Below are 22,012 nucleotides of genomic sequence, written 5' to 3' on the forward strand. Positions count from 1 at the left end.
CACTCAGAGACAATGGTCGACATAAAATGTTAGTAGACGTGTAAAATAGGGAGCTAGTGGGAAGCTGCTCTACAGCATAGGGAGCTCAGCTGAGGACTCAGTGATAACTGGTGGGCTGGGATGGGAGCTGGGGCAGGAGGTCCTATATGAATACATATGGTGGATTCACAATGGTGTACAGCAGAAACCAACACATTGTCATGCAATTATCCTCCGATTAAAAAATATATTGGTGGAATTTTCTGAAAACTCTTAAAAACTGGTAACAAGCATTGTTCCACATAGTGTTCAATGTGGGTTTTTGATTGATAAAATGCATTTAGGGATCTGCTCTTCCGTCTCCATCTTCAAACCATCCTGACTTTGGCTGAAAGCATCTTTACTTCTAGAGACTTTCCTTGGTTGACTCCTCATCAGAGCAGAAAATACTTTGAAACAATTAGAGCAATGTGCTTCCCTGGTAGCTCAGCTGGTAGAGAATCCACCGCAATGCAGGAGACCCCAGTTTGATTCCTGGGTTGGGAAGATCCCCTGAAGAAGGGATAGGCCACCCACTCTAGTTTTCTTGGGCTTCCCTGGTGGCTTAGATGGTAAAGAATCCCCCTGCAATGCAAGACATCTGGATTCAATCCCTGGTTTGGGAAGATCCCCTGGAGGAGGACATGACAACCCACTCCAGTATTCTTGCCTGGAGAATCCCGTGGACAGAGGAGCCTGGCAGTCTACAGCCCATGGGGTCGCAAAGTGTCGGACACTACTGAGCAGAACAAGAAAGATATGCTTCCTATACATGATCCTGAGGAATCACACAAATATTCTCAAATTGTTGGCTTTTTTTTTTTCATATTTTAAATGACATGTCTCCACCATTGAGTCCATTCTCATCCATGGGCCATTTCACTTCTCAAAGTTTGTGCCTTCTTATATCTCCTCTTAATTCATGTTTATCAGTAAGATGAAGGTAAACTAACATTAAAACAAGGAAAAACAAAGCAATTCAACAGAACATTTTCTAAGTGAAAACAGTCTGTGTTTAGTCTGATGTCAGATTATAGCATACAGAGAGCATCATTTAAGTTTCTCTAGAAAACCAGCGAAAAAGAAGGTTTTAATTAGTAGAAGTTCTGTTGAACAAAGATTTCATGTATTATAAGGTCATTTGTCTAAATCTGATAATCGTTTTTCATTTGGTCTTTAAAGTTTGTTTACATGACTTGTTACAGAGGAAACTCAGCAGATTTATTTTAAATTTTTATGACATTTCACTCAACAGTGGTGGTGGCGGTGTAGTCACTAAGTCGTGTCTGACTCTTGCGACCCCATGGACTGCAGCCTGCCCACCAGGCTTCTCTGACCATGGGATTCTCCAGGCAAGAATACTGGAGTGGACTGCCTTTTCCTTCTCCAATTCACTCAATAAATGGTCTTAAATGTTTATTTTATTTGTAGTCCTGACTGAAACTATCTTCATAATATACAGTATCCTTTAATGTCTGAATATTCCACTCCCTCTGTTCTCTTATGTGTTAAAACAAATAAAATATAATATGAAGTGAAAGTGTATAATGAAAGAAGTTACAAAAAGTTATGCTGTACATTCTCGGTAGATTGTGTGGGATCAGAGGCTTTTCATTTCACATCAAGAGAATATGATTAAGTTGAAATATTTCTGAAATGTTTGTATATGAAATTTGGGACATTTTTGACAGTCAGAATTTTAAAAAAAGGATTCCTAATTGGTGCTTGATATGCAATGATTTTTGTGTGTCAACAAAATAGTTTACTCTTAGTTTACTCACTAAGAAGAGAGTCCCATAAACCTGGAGTTCTTTGCTGATCTCACTTTTCTTTGTTTATTTTTGTAGATTAAAAAAATCAACAGAAACTTTCCTGTAAACCAGCAGGTAAGATGGAGAAACACTTGCAAAGCCAAATTGTGTATTTCTTTCATTTTATCTGTTACAAATCATAATTTTGATTGCCTTTAGTTTTATGTGGAAATAATTGGTACCAATTATTAATTAATTAATTAGTAACATTTGCTATTTCAGGAAAATATGAATTTATTAGATTTCTTTCATATTATGTAGTATATCTGTTTTTTCTAATCATATTGAAAACAGTTAAAGAAAAGCTTTTTATCTAAGTGAATTAAGTCAAAACTATTTTGACAAAATATATTTATTTGAATGCAATGTTGAAGAACTTGGACAGCTGTTTACATGTAGTTGTAATGAGAGACCTATGTAGAATTAATATAAAAGTTAAAGGAAAAAAAAAAAAAGTTAAAGGAAATTTCAAAATTGGCTGACAGTACTGAAAATGAGTCTAAATTAATGCATGGAATGAGACTAATGTCTGAATAATCAAGCTAAGAATTTAGTTGACTTATTAGAGTAATAATTGAAGATAGGATAAAATTATTGGTCATAAGAATAACTGACTCCCCTTATAATTTTATTGCACTAAACTTAACTTCTATTGCTTTCACAAACATAATATAAGCATTAGCTATTAATAGAATAAGGAAAGGAAGTGAAGGCTCAACGCCTGGACTCACTGAGCTGCCCCGTCCAGTGTGTGGACAGGGGCAGGGCTCGGCGGCAGGACGCAGACCCTGACTCCCCACGGCAACCCCAGCCCACAGCCACTGACCACAGTCTAAACATCAACGATATCGATTCCTATATGGCATACCCACCACTAGTTAGCTTCCATGGTAAAATTTTAATATAACCTTCAGTTTGTTAAAACCAACTTCCTTTTCTTCTAAGCCTGCGGTCCCATATCAGTAGCATCTGCATAAGGGCAGCCATCTCGTGTGTTTAGAAAGTTAAACGAGAACAAAGGTAAATTTCTCAATATGTGCCGTTGTTTGCATCCGTGTGTCAGATATGTGTTTTCCCTGCAACAGAGAACTTATGTTCTGGGGTAGGTTCTAGTATTGTTGTAGTGTTCAGGGTGCCCCTTGCCCGGGCTGCCCACAGAGCCCACGTGGCTGAGTGAGGTGGTAGGTAGCTTTGCAGAGCCTGCTGTGCCTACAGCCCTGACCTGTCTTGCTTGGGGTGAGGCTGGGGGAGCTAGTTCCCCTCCCTCGGGCCCCTGCCTCTGAGCCATGCGACACTCTTGGCAGGTACAAGGTTGGAGGGGGGTCTGTGCCTCCCACAGCCACAGCGAGTAGGGGCACATGGGGCACAGAGACCAGGCTCAGCCCAGAGCATCTGGCTCACTTGCTCTGGGGTGATGCCTGGGACACTGGGGCATCGCTCCATCCCCCGCAGGTGATTCTGAGGCTGGAATGCACAGGTCACATCTGGGAAAACAGTTTACAGCTTCACGGGGCTGAACAGGAGGGAAAAGCCAGTCATTAAGGATAAATCATTCCACTGGAAGCCTCAGCTATGAGGGAAGTTTGCAGTGCCCAGGAAGAGATGGGGTTGTTTTATAGTGAAGTGTAAAAATGTAGATGTGCTCTTTTGGGGAATTCTTGCCAAAAATACAAATGAAGAGTGTTTCTTTAAAAGTGACTTTAATATTTATGTTATCACCTCTTTTGCCCCTTCAACCCTCAGCAGGTGAAGTATCAATGATTAGTCTAATTTCATCACTAGGAATGTTTCCTAACCCTGACTAGCCCACAGCTATGCTTTATTTACCATGATGACAACCACGTGGGACACTCCCTTACATATTCCTTTCAGGGACCTGTCTCGTTCCTCACCACCTCTGCTTTTATCTAGGTTTTGAATAATGCTGAGCAAAGTCAGTAAAAATTTGGAAAACCTTGAATATAGAAGAAATAAAAAATTTTAATATTCTAACTCACATATAATAAATACAGATAAGCCTTAGCATCCATGGTTGTTTATCTGCTAACCTTTCAATATTATGATTATAATGAAGTCTCTTATTTGAAATCTATTTTGAAATCTCTTTCAAATATCTTAGCATCTCACAATTTGAAATCACAATGAATTCTAGACACTTTAACAACTAAAAGCTACAGCTAATAGATTTTTCCCTCACTACTTCCCACCTTGTAAATGAAGTCTTTTGGGATATAGGATTACTTTATAGTTCAACCTTCATATATATGCTTAATAGGAAGAACTCACCCACGTAGTGTAATAGCAGTGCATTAGGAGATCAGGGTACATCTTCTGCCTAAAATCTGAGCCACTTCAAGGAGCAAAAATTGAAAATTATATGTAATCTCATTTCTCATCGAGATTTAGCACTCAAAGTCTTACCTTGGACTAGTTGCTTTCATCTCAAATTTCTTCAAACTTAATTTTCAGGTAGCATTCTCTGACGCTCAGATTTGATATAAGTATATATGTTTATATATATGCTTTTTATTAAGTAACTCAGACGTAATGTTACAGTATTCAAGTCCCCTCATAGCCATGATACTCTGGGTCTTAAACAAAACCAAAAATACCTCAGCTGGAATACATTAGAACAGAAGTCTTCTGCCTCCTGTGGGGTTTGGTTTTGACTTTGTGCAGCCACTGAGGTACTGGTACCCCAACCAGAGAAATTAAAAGCAAAATGCAAAGGGGTTGGAACTGGAGAAAGTCACTGCACCCAGCAGAGGCCAGCACTGTGGACTGAGTCTCCAGAGACACCCCCATGCTCCAGAGCACAGCGGACTCTCAGTAAGATCATCTCAGAGAAGAATATTTTTATCAGAAATATAAGCCATTTGAGCAAATAAACCATCATAAGGAAAAACACACTGTGAAGATTAAGGAACAATCCACAACTATTTTAAATTATCTATTTTTTAAAAAATAAGGTGGTACAAAATGTAAGACAAGAACAGGAAGTGGTATCAAAAATTGGGATTTGCAAAACAACTTGACAGAAGTTCAAAAATGAATAAAGCATGAATATGTTTAAGTGTATAATCAGCTAGCCAACTGAATAATAGAACAGATAAAAATAATGATAAAACATGTCATTGGAAGTAGTATATCTGAGAGTACCATCAGAATGCAGCCTATACAGAAAGGGCTGAAAATATGAAAAATGATGTAAGAGTTGAAGTTTAGAATGAGAGGTTCCAAAAAGAAAAATTCTGCAGAAAGACTGGAGATGACGAACTTGTGAAGAGATTTGATGGCTAAGAGTTTCTATAAGACTTGAGATTAGAGAACCACGCTAACCCTGGAGCATGATGAAGAAGACCAGATCACAACTTGAACGTCCCACCAATGGGGTGAGCTGGCTTTCCTGGTGCTAGTCTGGAAGATTCTCCAAGAAAGCATATGCGGTACCAGTGGGGAGTAGAGAAGAGGGACTATGTAAACCTCTACTTTTAATAAAGGGTGTAATAAAGGATGAAACTGACATATGTTATGTACAAGAAGATGCCTGAGAATCTGGTTGAGTGCCTACTTCTGGGAGCAAGAGTAACAGCCCAGCCTCTTTCCCATGGGGAGGGTTTCCTCCCCAGCCTCCTGTATAAGCTCCTGCCTTCCCCCACCCCAGCCTGGATTCCTTCCCCTGTCACCTCTCTCACTTTCTTCCCCTCTTCAGTTCCTGCACCAGGACATTCCATTTCTGTTTTGAAGAAAGATGTGTATTAGGTCTGTCCTTGTTCTTCCTACATTCTATTTTGCATTTTGTGGACCGGAATCATCTCTGTCCACTTGGATACCTGGAGAAACGTGTGTGCTCGCCATTTTCAGGATGCATTTCTCATATTGTGCATGAGGTTGAGCAACTTGAAATGACACTGGTATATCCTTTCGCTCACCTTTCTCTACTCTTTTGAACATGTTCCTATTTTCTTCTTAATGTTTTCTTATTTATTTGTAAGCACTGTGTACTCAATACATGAAGGGAATTTAACCATTGTATTTCATGTCGCCTAAATCAGCAAGCTTTGTTAGTGGCTTATAGGATTTGTGTTGTACTTAGAGTTTATCCATTCAAGATTAATAAAAGGAGAAAAGCAATCCATTGCTGATTTCTAATAACTTTATGTTATTATTTTTACATTTGAGCAATTGACTTCTTTCACTGTGTTTTCACACTGTATGTTACTCTCCTCTAGCCCCTCCCAGGCCAGTTCAGTTCAGTTCAGTCACTCAGTCTTGTCTGACTCTTTGGGACCCCACGGACTGTAGCACTCCAAGCCTCCCTGTCCCTCACCAACTCCTGGAGTTTACTCAAACTCATGTCCATTGAGTCGGTGATGCCATCCAACCATCTCATCCTCTGTCATCCCTTTCTCCTCCGCCCTCAATCTTTGCCAGCATCAGGGTCTTTTCCAATGAGTTGGCTCTTCGTATCAGGTGGCCAAATTATTGGAGTTTCAGCTTCAGCATCAGCCCTTCCAATGAATATTCAGGACTGATTTCCTTTAGGATGGACTGGTCTCCCAGGTCAGGGAGGGGTTATAAAGCGACGGGAAGGGGCTTTGGGAGGTGATAAGTTCATTATGTTGACTGTAGAAATGGTTTTGTGGATTCACATGTATGTCAAAACTTATCAAATTTTACCCTTTAAATATGTGTACTTTCTTCATGTCATTATACCTCAATAAAGCTAAAGCCATTTTTATTATTAAACTGTCTGGGAGCCAGATAAGTTAGAAATAATATTATACCAAGGCCATTGGGGTTTGACTTCATCTTAATTATTGTCTAGACTTGAAATTACAGTAGAGTCAGTACAGTCTCTCCCAGTTCACTTTTGTTCAGAACAACTTTCTCATTTCCTCTTTGTGTCTGGAGCATAGCCATTAGTACAATTCAGATCAGGTTCATTTGTGAAGTGAAGAGAGTGAGATTCAGCTGCAAATGATAACTTTTCCTGAAAAGCATGTGATTATGGGGGTCCTGCTGCCAGATTACACAGGGATACTCAGTGCATGAGATAATGATGATAACAGTGATAATGGGGGTCCTGCTGCCAGATTACACAGGGATACTCAGTGCATGAGGTAATGGTGATAACAGTGATAATGGGGGTCCTGCTGGCAGATTACACTGGGATACTCAGTGCATGAGACAATGGTGATAACAGTGATAATGGGGGTCCTGCTGCCAGATTACACTGGGATACTCAGTGCATGAGACAATGGTGATAATACTCAGTGCATGAGATAATGGTGATAACAGTGACAACAGTGGTAATGGGGGTCCTGCTTCTAGACTACACAGGGGTACACAGTGCATATGATAATGGTGATAACAGTGATAATGGGGGTCCTGCTGATAGATTACACTGGGATATTCAGTTGGGTATGAAACTGTGTTATGCTAGTTCACTCAGTTACAGGTTATGTAGACAATCAGACCTACATGCAACGCTTTGTGCACATAACCCTCTGAGTCATGACTTGTTGCATTTCTAATGTTTAATCTTTATTAAGCAAAACTCTTCCATCCTGAAATACATCACATTACTCCCATAAAATGGCACTTTGCAATTAATATTTTCTATAATTCTTAAGAAGAAAGGTTATTGAGAATTAATTCATCATGAAAATATTAATACTGAACTACCTTTACATCAGGCACTGTGGCAAAATAGAGTTATTCAATTATAATAGTCTGAATACATAAAAACTATACTCCCCAGATGGTAATAATGGTAAAGAACCCACCCGCCAATGCAGGAGAGGTAAGAGACACAGTTTCGATCCCTGGATTGGAAAGATCTCCTAGAGGAGGGCATGGCAACCCACTCCAGTATTCTTGCCTGGAGAATCCCCATGGACAGAGGAGCCTGGCAGGCTACAATTCATAGGGTCCTAAAGAGTGAGTCATGACTAAAGCAATTTAGCACAGCATGCACACAGCATATACTCATTTACAATAAATTATTACCTCAATAAGTTTGTCTTATAAACTGCTATTCATTTTGACTAGCTATAAAAATTTGGAAACATTATTTTAGACGAATACATAGAATTCTGGAAACAACAGAGGGAAAAGTGGCTAGTAGTCTCTAGTTGTGTTGAGAGTGCTGAGAAATTAAAAGACACATTAAAAATTGAGTTTTCAAGTGACATTAGGGAAGAGAGAGGAGTTAGGGCCTCCAAACACTTATTTCTCCATAAAAGTAACACAGAACTGGCAAAATGGTCTGAATCAAATTGTTCAGAGCTATGGAAATTCACCAAGTGTATGCTGAACCCAGTGAGTATTTATTCAAGAAAAATAGAATCTTGGTAGGAACGGTGATTGTTGTGGTATTTGAATTGATCCAGCCCCAACCCCTGCTTCCTAGCAATCGGGCAGCCTCAAATTAAGGCCTTACATTCCCTCGCCATCTGCTCCAATCTCTTGGTTGTCTAGTCTTGGTCCCATCACTTAAAACCAGCTAGCTCAAAATTTGTAATCTAATAAGATGATGCATATTTTTTCATTCATTTGTGTCTGCTGTATCGAAGATATTTGCATGTGTGTCTGCGTCCTTTTTAAACAAAATATTCTATTAATGGGACTGACAATTGGTCTTTGTTTTATCTTGGATTTCAAAGCCGAGGGTTTTTTCAACTGAAAGGCAAATTTCTTTTCATTCGTCATATATTCTTCATGTACTCAATTTTTATAAATGTTGACAGCAAATCATAGAGTCACATGATCTGGTGATAATGAATGTTGTTGTTTAGTTCACTTGATAATATTTGGCAATAAAATATGCTGGAATTTGAAACTTTGTAAAAAGTAATATTCCCATATAAATTAACTCTTGTAAGAGCTATTAGCTTATAAATCACTGTGAAAAGATAGTGGCAGAGGTTTCATAAGTAAACCTTCTGGCTCTGAAATTAGAGTCACTCGTTGCTAATTTGATGTTGCTGTTGCTGTTCAGTCTCTAAGCGGTGTCCAACTCTTCATGACCCCATGGATTGCAGCATGCCAGGTCTCCCTATCCCTCACTACTCAAGGGGGCGTTACACGTTAAATGGGCAAATTAGCAAAAGGTAAGTGAAGGCAAGTCCTATTGGTGAAAAAGTTTATGCTTTTAAACACATGTGGATAGGACAGTGGCTACATTTCACTTCATCACTTCTTAAAGTGTGATTTAATTGACCAAATGGTATAATTCTTTTCCTCTGATATGTGAGAGAAGATATAAGTGATTAAGCACTACAGAAGAGTACAGCAAGAATGTTCACATAAGAGAACCGCTCATCCCATTTGGGGTTTAATGGATTGACTCTAAACTCCATGGTGCGTGCACTGCAGAACCTGCCCGAAGTCCCTTACTGCAGTCTTGATGATGTCGGCAGTGAGCCAGCTCTCCTGTCTGCTATTCAAAGCCTTAAAATATAACCCAGATGATGTGGTTGATCTGTCAAATGATCTGTCATTAAGAAATACTTTAAAGGACTTCCTTGGTGGCACAGTGGATAAGAATCTGCCTGCCAGTGCAGAAGACACGGATTTCATCCCTGATTTGGGAAGGTTCCACATGCTGTGGAGCAAATAAGCCCATGCACCACAACTACTGCACATGCACTCTAGAGCCCAAGCTCCTCAAGAAGAGAAGCCCCTGCAATGAGAAGCCCGTGTACCACAACTAGAGAGTAGCCCTTGTTCGCCGCAACTAGAGAAACGCCCACATAGAGACAAAGATCTAGCACAACCAAATAAATAAATAATTTTTTAAAAAATACTTTAAAAACAAATTCACTTCTAAAGAAAATACTGCACTGTTTAGGAACACTGCAGTTTTCTTCACCAGTCATTAATTTTCACAGGATAGGCTATGCCCTTAACTGAGGAACAAAACAGCTCAAAACACAAAACTGTCCTTTAAATTATGTTTATATGTATAGTTACATGCTAGCTGCAAAAGATAGGTGTAGGCTTGGCAAATGGAGGAATATGTTATAAAATGATAAATATCATGTCCTATATTTTATTAGCTTTTATTAGCTTAAGAAAAAATGTATTCGGTGTGCTCTACCTATCATGAGATAATAAGTAAAAGAGCAAAATATAAATAACTCAGGGCCTAATATTATAAAAACAGTAAACTATATACAAACCCAAAGCTAAAAATATGAAGACGGCTGTCATATTCAAGAAGTCATGGTTTTATGGCAAACAGAGGTGATGCTGCATGTTCACTCGCAAGCCCCCAAGGAGGTGGGTGGCAGCTCCCTGCTGAGCCGAGGCCCCCAGGTGGGAGGAGCCCGAGCCCCCCTGAGTCACAGAGGCCTGCAGGACTGAGAGCCCAGAGCTGGGAGGGAAGAGTCGTTGGTGAGAAAGGGGATAAAACATAAACACAAAGCGAACAGTCAAGTATGAGAAACAAGGTCCTAATGTGAGTGAATCAGGTAGGCGGTCGTCTGAGAGGAGAGGAGAAAATCAGGCAGCCTGTGGCACGTGTGCTGGACTTTGCATCTATAGGGATCAAAGTAGGATGATTTCCAGGGTAACAGGAACCGTGTGTGGCTGGACAAGTAGCAGGGAAGGCATCCTTTCATACTAACGAAGGTGAGGAAGATGTGACCTTCAAATGACAAGTAACCATTGTGTCAGGCACCAGTGGGACCCAGTGACACCGGGAGGAGACACAGCTTCAACATAAGGGCTGCAGCCCATGTCATGTTTCCTCTGAAGAGTCTCAGAAATGGACCCTCCATTTCCAGGGAAAGAGGGCAGGAGCTGTGCAATGGGAGGTGTTTCTCTTTGGACCTGTTGCATCTCTGCACCTTGTCTTGTGAGCACGCATTTTGTTTCAGACTGTTTTTTCAAGGGTGTTTACATAGAAAGCAGACTTAGCAAATTGGGACAGTGTTTCTCTTCAGAACCAAGGGGAGAATTTCTTACTCTCCCTTTGGAAGTCTTGGAAGGTAGAGACAATATCTCCGGGCAGAGCCCAGGGGAGGCATGCCTTTGTTCATTCTCTAAGTTGTGTCTGACTCTTCGTGACCCCATGAACTGCAGCATGCCAGCCTTCCCTATCCTTCACTATCTCCTGGAGGTTGTTCAAACTCATCCTCCCCCTGCCTTCTATCTTTCCCAGCAACAGGGTCTTTTCCAATGAATCAGCTCTTCACATCAGGTGGCCAAATGATTGGAGCTTCAGCGTCAATCCTTCCAATGAATATTCAGGGTTGATTTCATTTAGGATTGATTGCTTTGCTCTCCTTGAAGTGCAGTTCAGTTCAGTTCAATTCAATTCAGTCACTCAGTTGTGTCCAACTCTTTGTGGCCCCATGGACTACAGCACGCCAGGCTTCCCTGTCCATTACCAACTCCCAGAGCTTGCTGAAACTCATGTCCATAGAGTTGGTGATGCCATCCGACCATCTCATCCTCTGTCGTCCCCTTCTCCTCCTGCCTTCAGTCTTTCCCAGCATCAGGGTCTTTTCCAATGAGTCAGTTTTTTGCATCAGGTGGCCAAAGTATTGGAGTTTCAGCTTCAGCATCAGTCCTTCCAATGAGGATTCAAGACTGATTTCCTTTAGGATTGACTGGTTTGATCTCCTTGCAGTCCAAGGGACTCTCAAAAGTCTTTTCTAGCATCACAGTTTGAAAGCATCATTCTTCAACTCTAGGCCTTCTTTATTGTCCAACTCTCACATCCATATATGACTATTGGAAAAACCATAACTTTGGCTGTACAGATTTTTGTTGGCAAAGTAATGTCTCTGCTTTGTAATAAGCTGTCTAGGTTTGTTAGTAAAAGTGCCTATTGCCTTTTATAAAAGATCTGGATTCCCTAACCTCAGGGACCCTCTCATGTGACACAGCCTGCTGTATGCAAATACCTCAGTCACAAAATGCTGATACTTATGGTGTTGGCTGTGCTGTGAATATGAAGTCCTCTGTCTCTGACCCAAGAATACAACATCTTCCACTGGCATCCATAAACCTGTGAGACGGTAACTCAGTTCAGTTCAGTTGCTCAGTCGTGTCTGACTCTTTGTGACCCCATCAACTGCAGCACACCAGGGCTCCCTGTCCATCACCAACTCCTGGAGCTTGCTCAAACTCATGTCCATTGAATCAGTGATGCCATCAAAAGGTCTGCAAAATCTTAGACCTTTCATGGTTCATCGCATTTTGTAGCAAGGATGAACTGCTGATAGAAATGTTGTTTTTTGGTAGTAGTGAAAGTGAAAGTGAAGTTGCTCAGTCGTGTCTGACTCGTTGCAACCCCATGGACTATAGCCCACCAGGCTCCTCAGTCCATGGAATTTTCCAGGCAAAAGTACTGGAGTGGGTTGCCATTTCCTTCTCCATTTTGGTAGTAGAAGGATGGTTAATTAGATTCGAGAGGAGACCATGCACAGCTGCAGTGAACATGTTAATTGCTTGTTAATAAGGAGTGATTTGAGGGGTGGTGCTAAGCAGGGGATGGGAAGTAGATTAAATAACAGCCTTGTGAACTGAGCATCTTCATGTGTTTTCAGCTTACCTTCAGGTGGGGAACCTTGCTTAGCCCCCTGGCTGTGTCCCCCTGTAATGTTTGTCCTGGGACAGCAGACAGCTCTGATCTTTTTCAGACGATAGTTACAGAAATGCTCCTGCACTGAGCATTACAGAGGGGAAAATTATAGCCACTAGAGGGAGAAAACTTCCCAGGTGACTCAGTGGTAAAGATCCTGCCTGCCAATGCAGGAGACGTGGGTTTCATCCCTGGGTTGGAAAGATCCCCTGAAAGATGGCATGGCAATCCACTCCAGTATTCTTGCCTGGAGAATCCCGTGGACAGAGGAGCCTGGTGGGCTACAGCCCATGGAGTTGCAAAAGAGTCAGGCATGACTTAGCAACTAAACAACAGTGGAGAGAAACCAGATCAATAGTTAAAACTATATGTGGTTCACTTGAGGTTCTCTTGAGAGATGAGACAGTGGAGTACACAATGTTTCATAAGGAAGAATGACACAAAAGAAAACCACTGCACCTTGCTTCCTAGCATGGAGTGCATGGCCAGGCTCCATAGCTCTCCACTACAGCCCTGGGCTCCTGACCTCTGAACAAAGGTCAGTCTCTCCATCATGAAAGGTAGTAGTGTCTGTCCCTGAGCAGTTTCACGGACTTTCCCTGCCAGTAGCATTTAGGGATTCTCAAAGCCTCCTTTGATTCTGTACTCACTCTGTCCCAGTTGCTGCTCAAACAGCTTTCTTACCAGTTTCTAGGACTCTCATAGATTTCAAATGCATTCCTTCACTCTGTGGGACAAAAGCTAAGTTCACAGATCTTTCTGAGCTGGTCTCTCTCTCTCAGACTCCTGCTGAGAGGCCTGGGGACAACAAACACCTTCAGATTTCTAGAGACCCTCCGGTTTAGCTGAGTCGATCTCTGAGTCAAGTTCTTAATCCCTTCAGAAGACCCTCTGTGAGAAGTTTTGATCATTCTAAGATTTGGGGAAAAGCTTTTATAGTCACATACCTAGGATTGCCTCTACGCTAGGATTTCAAAAGCCACCCAACTTTCAGCATATTTTGGCATCTGGAGAAGCTGTGAATATTCAGAGTCATCAAACCCAACACAAGTTTATAAAGCAATTCACCTCCAATAAAAAAAAAAAAATAAGAAAGAAAACTTATGGACACACACACATACACAAAAGAATCGCCAAACCCTGTTTGTTTGAATCTAATAGTTTGTCACCAAGTTCCTCCCTTCCTCCCTTCTTCTCACATTTTATGATCGAATAAAGAAGAAACCAGGCAGCACCTTCAGCGTAGCGTTGTAACCAGGTAAACATGATTACTGACTGTTTCTGCTTTCCACATTCCTGCAGGTAACAGTGACGTCAAGCTTCCTGCCATGACCAGCAAGAGTCTCTGTCTTCTAGTTTCCAATAACATGCTCCTGACTCTCTTTTGATCTGTCCCTGGCAGGCAACTGCCCCCTGTTCAGGTTTCTGCCAATGGTGAGATTAAGTCTTCTGTGATCTAGACTCACTCTCCTCCCCACCGCCCCATACTTTTCCAGTCTCCTCCAACTGCATCTCAAATCCAAGCTGCTCCCACCCCTTGGCTATTTATTAAAGCAGAACTCTATTCCAGTAAAAAAATCCTGTTCATTTTCCAGTGTACAACTTGTGACCGTGCATGCGGCCACATCACACAGCACACACTTATTATCTCCCAGTTTGTGCTGGTCAAGAGTCCAAGCTCGGATCCTCCTCCCAGGGTCTCACAAGACTGCAATCATGGTTCTGACCTTTGTTATCCTCTCATGGGAGGCTTGGAGTCCTCTTCAAGGGTCCCATTCAGACTGTGGGGCTGAGACCCTTGGCTTCTAGGAGCTGCCTGTCATTCCTCTCATCCAGAGGATGAGATGGTTGGATGATATCACCAACTCAGTGGACATGAATTTGAGAACAGGGTTCTCTCCTGCACATTGGTGTCCTCAAGGCCAAGGGCATCATCCTGCTCTTTCCAGGGCTCCTTTAATGGCTTACCTGATTCAGCTCTGATTAGAGGCTTTAGTTACATATGCAGTAGCTCTTTTCCACCACCATATAACCTTTTATAATTAAGGGGGTGGCATCTACACTATTCTTAGGTTCTTACACATCCTTAGGAGAAGGGAATGAGGCAGAACTGTGGGCCGTCAGTTATCATGGTGACATTAGTTTTTTTAAAACTTTCCATTTTCTTTAGTTCTTCAAAAATTTTAAATGATTCTAAGGAATTCTCTTAAGACTTGTGCTTGATAACATAGCTCAGGACCCAGTGGTAATCTGGAGGCTCAGTTAGTATGAGCTGCAGGAAGTGACTTCATTTCCCACATCCTGCAAGCTGTCTGGCAGGATTAGGCCACCGACAAGGATTTATAATAACTTAGAAAGGAAGGACTAGTGTAAACTCATCATCTGTTTGTATAAGTAAGACACTGAGTTTTGAGGAGATAACTATTCTGGTTCCTGAGATGGTTGTTTTTGTTCAATTGCTGTCATGTCCTACTCTTTGCAACCCCATGGATTGCAGCACGCCAGGTTTCCTTGTTCTTTACCATCTCCCAGAGTTTGCTCAAATTCATGTCCATTGAGTAGATGATGCCTACTGACCATCTCATCCTCTGTTTCCTGCTTCTCCTCCTGCCTTTAATCTTTCTCAGCATCAGAGTCTTTTCCAATCAATTGGTTCTTTGCATCAGGTGGCCAGAGGATTGGAGCTTCACCTTCAACATCAGTCCTTCCAATGAATTTTCAGGGCTGATTTCTGCTAGGACTGACTGGTTTGATCTCCTTGCAGTCCAAGGGACTCTCAAGAGTCTTCTCCAACAGCACAGTTAGAAAGCATACATTCTTCAGCACTCAGCATTATTTATGGTCCAACTCTTATATCCATACATGACTACTGGAAAAACCATAGTCCTGAGATAGACCATCATATAATTAGATCATATTTAAAAGCAGCTTTAAAGAATGATAATAATGCTTATATCAATGCTTAAAACAATTAATTATTACAGTATTCATTTCTCTAATCATTATATTAGGCTAAGCTGCCATAACAGAGAATACTGACAGTGTAATGTCTTAAACATGATAAGATTAACTTCTCACTAACAGTCCAGGATAGACATTCTGAACAGGCAGGCAAACCCTTTCCTCATGGTCATCCAGGGCCGAGTCCTGCAACTCCACCACCTGCCAGAGTCTGGGTATCAAAATGCATCCAGCAGGTAGAATAGGAGCCTAGCCTCTGAGTGGTCCTGTTGCCCCTGCTCCCAGCACACTGGTGGTTCCAGTACACGGTTGTACTTACCTGATAAGAAACATGCTGATACCTCACTGTTCTTCAAGATCATAACTAAAATTACCTCTAAATCTTAGCATTGTATGCTTATTTGTTTTGGACTCAGGTGTTTTGTGATGAATAAGTTTCTTATGATACAATCAGGGCTTCCCAGGTGATGCTAGTGGTAAAGAGACCCACCTGCTGGAGACACAGGAGACTTGAGACTTGGGTTCAGCTCCTGGGTTGGAAAGATCCCCTGGAGGAGAGCATGGCAAACCCACTTCATTGTTCTTTCCTGGAGAATCCCAGGGACAGAGGAGCCTGGCAGGCTATAGTCCATGGGGTCCCAAAGAATCGGACATGATTTAGGTGACTTAGCATGCATGCATACATGATACTGTCATATTTGTTACAGTTACAAAGCCTTTAATTTAGAGTTAGTTTATAGATTATTGCATTTAGTTTTCTCATTTTACACAGAGAAAAACCTCAAAAGGTTAATTCTGTTCAGTGCATTCTCTTTATGTTATCTCTAGAAGCTAAAATTTTTAGGCTTTGATGACCTGGCATAAATAATCCATCTTTCCTTTTCGGGAGCTTAACATGCAGTATTGGTTAAATGACTTTTCCAAGGTTAGGAAGCAGCTGAATTGTGAGAACAGACTTACGATACAGATTGCATAAATCTTTTCTCACAACAACATTTAGTTCAGTCTTTAGTCAATGACAGGCTTCTATTTTATCTTTGCTCCAAACAAGACCCCAAATTGGATGCCTTATCTTTTTGACAAAGGGAAGATTGGTCACAAACATCTCAGGATTGATTTGGATTATTTTCTAATGTATTTAAATAAGTAATAATAACAGATGTATTTAGTTTCTCAAAGAATTTATTCAAATTAACTATCTAGATATTAACTTATTGTCTAGTTTCTGTATTTTAAGATGCAGGAATAAATTTAAAATATCATACTGTAATTCTCTTTGAAATATTTCCTTTAACCCACACTACTGTATCAAGGGGACTACCCTGGCAGTCCAGTGGTTAAGACTCCACACTTACGATGCAAGGGGAATGGATTCAAGCCTGGCTGGGGAACTAAGATCCCACATGCTGTGCAGCACAGGATTTCCAGCTGAGCTATTTCAAATCCTAAAAGACAATGCTGTGAAAGTGCTGCACTCAATATGCCAGCAAAGTTGGAAAACCCAGCAGTGGTCACAGGACTGGAAAAGGTCAGTTTTCATTTCAATCCCAAAGAAAGGCAATGCCAAAGAATGTTCAAACTACTACACAATTGCACTCATCTCACACGCTAGCAAAGTAATGCTCAAGATTCTCCAAGTCAGGCTTCAATACCCAAGAACCTCCAGATATTCAACCTGGATTTAGAAAATGCAGAGGAACCAGAGATCAAATTGGCAATATCTGTTGGATCATCACAAAAGCAAGAGAGTTCCAAAAAAAATCTACTTCTGCTTTATTGACTACGCTAAACCTTTTGACTGTGTGGATCACAACAAACTGTGGAAAATTCTTAGAGATGGGAATACCAGAATGTTTTACTGCCTCCTGAGAAATCTGTATGGAGGTCAAGAAACAACAGTTAGAACCAGATGTGGAACAACAGACTGGTTCAAAATTGGGAAAGGAGAATGTCAAGGCTGTATATTGTCACCCTGCTTATATAACTTATATGCCGAGTACATCATGCGAAATGCCAAGCTGGATGAAGCACAAGCTGGAATCAAAATTTGGGAGAAATATCAATAACCTCAGATACACAGATGATACCACCCTTATGGCAGAAATCGAAGATGAACTATAGAGCCTCTTGATGAAAGTGAAAGAGGAAAGTGAATATGCTGGCTTAAAACTCAACATTCAAAAAATGAAGATCATGGCATCAGGTCCCATGACTTCATGGCAATTAGATGGGGAAACAATGGAAACAGTGAGAGACTTTATTTTCTTGGGCTCCAAAATCACTGCAAATGGTGACTGCCACCATGAAATTAAAAGATGCTTGCTTCTTGAAAGAAAAACTATGACAAACTTAAGACAGCATATTAAAAAGAAGAGAATTTACTTTGCCAACAGAGGTCCATGTAGTCAAAGATACGGTTTTTCCAGTAGTCATGTATGGATGTGAGAGTTGGACCATAAAGACGAAGCAAAACTGTTTTCTTGACATGTTGAACTCTTCCTTTTTTCCCTCCTTTTTTATTTTATATTGGAGTACAGTTGATTAGCAATGTTGTGTTTCAGGTGAACAGTGAAGGGATTCAGTCATACATATACATGCATCCATTCTCCCTCAAGCTCCCCTCCCATCCAAGCTGCCACATAACACTGAGCAGAGTTCCCTGTGCTGTCCAGTGGGTCCTTGTTGGTTATCCACCTTAAACACAGCAGAATGTACTTGACCATCCCAAACTCCCTAATTATCCCTTCCCCCAGTTACTAGAAGTTCATTCTGTAGGTCTGTCAGTCGGTTTCTGTTTTATAAGTTCATTTGTAGCATTTCTTCTTAGATTCTGCATAAAAAGGATGTCATATGATATTTCTTACCCTTGAGAATCTTCTTGAGATTGTATGATCTCCCGACCTCCACTCCAGAAGAGGAAGTAACTGCAGTTTACCTCAGTAGACTTTCTTCCAACAGAAGGAAACCCTCTCAAGTTTTCCACTTTAGATAATTTTACATCATTGAGAATTTGATAACTAAGTTGGAGTTTAGTCTGGAGCATGCTCTACAGTGGGCTTCCTCAGTGACTCAGTCAGTAAAGAATCTGCCTGCAATACAAGAGACACAGGTTCTATCCATGGGTTGGGAAAATCCCCTGGAGAAAGAAATGGCAACCAACTCCAGTATTCTTGCCTGGAAAATCCCATGGACAGGGGAGCCTGGCAAGCTACACTCCATGGGATCACAAAGAGTCGGACACAACTGAGCAACTAAGCCGCCACCATGCTATACAGTAGTAGTTTTCCTGTACCAACCAAATGACATCGTGAATTTGTGTGTAGATCACCTCTGTCCATATCTAGATTCATGGTCGATTTGATTAACTGAAGTTAGAGAAAAAAGATTACAGTCCTCAAAAGGCTAAAGAATGCTTGTTGCTATTGATTCTTTCTATTGATTCAGTTTTTGGAGTTTTTATAACATCATTTAAATTGTGTAAGAATGTAACTCATGCTCCTGCTTAGTCTCTCAGTTTGTCTGACTCATTTCAACCCCATGGACTGTAGCCCACCAGACTCCTCTGTCCATGGGATTTTCCAGGCAAGAATATTGGAGTGGGTTGCCATTTCCTTTTCCAGGGGATCTTCCCAATACAGAGATTGAAAACGGTGTCTCCTGCATCTTCTGCGTTGTCAGGTAAGTTCTTTACCACTGCGCCACCTGGGAAGCCCAAGAACTTAACTACAGCCTGGTATTAAGAAGAATGTATTATTTATGCAAAAGTAGAAACTAAAAATGCACTAAATGGAAATACTCTATCAGGTCTAGTCCCTTAAATCTATTTCTTGCTTCTATGTATAGTCATAAGGGATTTGATTTAGGTCATACCTGAATGGTCTAGTGGTTTCCCCCACTTTCTTCAATTTAAGTCTGAATTTGGTGATAAGGAGTTCATGATCTGAGCCACAGTTGGCTCCCAATCATGTTTTTGCCGACTGTGTAGAGCTTCTCCATCTTTGGCTGCAAAGAATATAATCAGTCTGACTGCAGTATTGACCATCTAGTGATGTCCATGTGTAGAGTCTTCTCTTGTGTTGTTGGAAGAGGGTGTTTGCTATGACCAGTGCATTCTCTCGGCAGAACTGTTAGCCTTTGCCCTGCTTCATTCTGTACTCCAAGGCGAAATTTGCCTGTTACTCCAGGTGTTTCTTGACTTCCTACTTTTGCATTCCAGTCCCTTATAATGAAAAGGACATCTTTTCTGAGTGTTAGTTCTAGAAGGTCTTGTTGGTCTTCATAGAACTGTTCAACTTCAGCTTCTTCAGTGTTACTGGTCAGGGCATAGACTTTGATTACCATGATATTGAATGGTTTGCCTTGGAAACGAACAGAGATCATTCTGTCGTTTTTGAGATTGCATCCAAGTACTGCATTTCGGGCTCTTTTGTTGACCATGATGGCTACTCCATTTCTTCTAAGGGATTCCTGCCCACAGTAGTAGATATAATGATCATCTGAGTTAAATTCACCTATTCCAGTCCTCTTAGTTCACTGATTTCTAGAATGCCGATGTTCACTCTTGCCATCTCCTGTTTGACCACTTCCAATTTGCCTTGATTCCTGGACCTAACATTTCAGGTTCCTATACAATATTGCTCTTTACAGCATCAAAACTTGCTTCTATCACCAGTCCCATCCACAACTGGGTGTTGTTTTTGCTTTGGCTCCATCCCTTCATTCTTTCTGGAGTTATTTCTCCACTGATCTCCAGTAGCATGTTGGGCACCCACTGATCTGGGGAGTTCCTCTTTCAATGTCCTATCTTTTTGCCTTTTCATACTGTTCATGGGGTTCTCAAGGCAAGAATACTGAAGTGGTTTGCCATTCCCTTCTCCAGTGGACCACATTCTGTTAGACCTCTCCACCATGACTCGTCTGTCTTGGGTGGCCCCACACTTGTATGCAGAGTACATCATGAGAAACACTGGGCTGGAGGAAGCACAAGCTGGAATCAAGATTGCCAGGAGAAATATCAATAACCTCAGATATGCAGATGACACCACCCTTATGGCAGAAAGTGAAGAAGAAATAAAGAGCCTCTGGATGAAAGTTAAAGAGGAGAGTGAAAAAGTTGGCTTAAAGCTCAACATTCAGAAAACTAAGTTCCATCACTTCATGGCAAATAGATGAGGAAACAGTGGAAACAGTGGCTGACTTTATTTTTCTGGGCTCCAAAATCACTGCAGATGGTGACTGCGGCCATGAAATTAAAAGACGCTTACTCCTTGGAAGGAAAGTTATGACCAACCTAGATAGCATATTACAAAGCAGAGACATTACTTTGCCAACAAAGGTCCATCTGGTCAAGGCTATGGTTTTTCCAGTGGTCATGTATGGATGTGAGAGTTGGACTATAAAGAAAGCTGAGCACCAAAGAATTGATGTTTTGAACTGTGGTGTTGGAGAAGACTCTTGAGAGTCCCTTAAACTGCAAGGAAATCCAACCAGTCCATCCTAAAGGAGATCAGTCCTGGGTGTTCATTGGAGGGACTGATGTTGAAGCTGAAACTCCAGTACCTTGGCCACCTGATGTGGAGAGCTGGCTCATTGGAAAAGACCCTGATGCTGGGGAGGATTGGCTGCAGGAGGAGAAGGGGACAACATAGGATGAGATGGTTGGATGGCATCACTAACACAGTGGACATGGGTTTGGGTGGACTCCAGGAGCTGGTGATGGACAAGGAGGCCTGGCGTGCTGTGGTTCATGGGGTCACAAAGAGTCGGACACGACTGAGTGACTGAACTGAACTGAACTGAAATGAAATGAAAATACAAGTTTAAAGTTTTTTAGAAGAGAAACTAATTGCTCTTTTATGAAATATCTGTTAGTGACAGAAATGGTTTTCAGAAAATAAATTATTTCTATATTTCAGTGGCTTATTTATTTCCACAATGGCCCTATACTCATTGGCTTTTAGCAGAATAGGAAATTAAGCCAAGCCTCACTCTGAGCTCTCTAAATTTTTAGTAATTTGATTCCCTTCATAAACTTCTCTTATATGTGGAAACTTACTGTCTTTTTTCTTTGAAATTATGTAGTAGGAAAAATTGTAATATCAGCATAGCAGTGAAATTAAAATAGATTGTAAGAAATGTGATTTGATTTTATTGCTTCCATATTAATTTCAAATGCACCATAGCTTTGGCTACTAAAACGTTTCATTGACCACAGCAGAATCCCCTACAATCATGCTTATGATATTTTATTTGCAGAGTTATACATATTTATTGACAGCAAAAATTCCACTACACCTTTGCTGTTGTGATACATAATTAAATAAATACTTATATTCAAATAAAGGACCAATTAAACTCCCCGGCCTAAATATTTATAACCTGAAACATATAGCTACTAACAAATCTTATCTTTTAGGTTGCAACGAAGCCTTAAGAGTTTTGACCTTTTCTACCAGCCATTCTGATGAGAGTCTTGTTTCTCCACGGTATCTGTAGCAACGCTGTTTATTGGCTGACAGGCACTATGGGTCTCACCTTTCATGACCAGCCCTCACATGGTGATGACATTTCAGAAACAACACCAAGACATGATCTATGAAAGAAATCATTGCTAAAGTGAACTTTA

At 41.0% G+C, this 22,012-nt stretch overlaps 1 protein-coding gene across 1 annotated transcript in view; it reads left to right on the forward strand.

The window, feature by feature from the left end:
- SNTG1 (syntrophin gamma 1) overlaps positions 1 to 22,012 on the forward strand; it is a 381,189-nt gene that overhangs the window by 317,568 nt on the left and 41,609 nt on the right. The window contains exon 13 of the mRNA XM_043484136.1: positions 1,866 to 1,904. Within this exon, the coding sequence (XP_043340071.1) occupies positions 1,866 to 1,904 (39 nt within the window). The remainder of the gene's footprint in view (positions 1 to 1,865; positions 1,905 to 22,012) is intronic.

The sequence above is a fragment of the Cervus canadensis genome, chromosome 12 (genome assembly GCF_019320065.1).
Source record: "Cervus canadensis isolate Bull #8, Minnesota chromosome 12, ASM1932006v1, whole genome shotgun sequence".
NCBI classification, from domain to species: domain Eukaryota; kingdom Metazoa; phylum Chordata; class Mammalia; order Artiodactyla; family Cervidae; genus Cervus; species Cervus canadensis.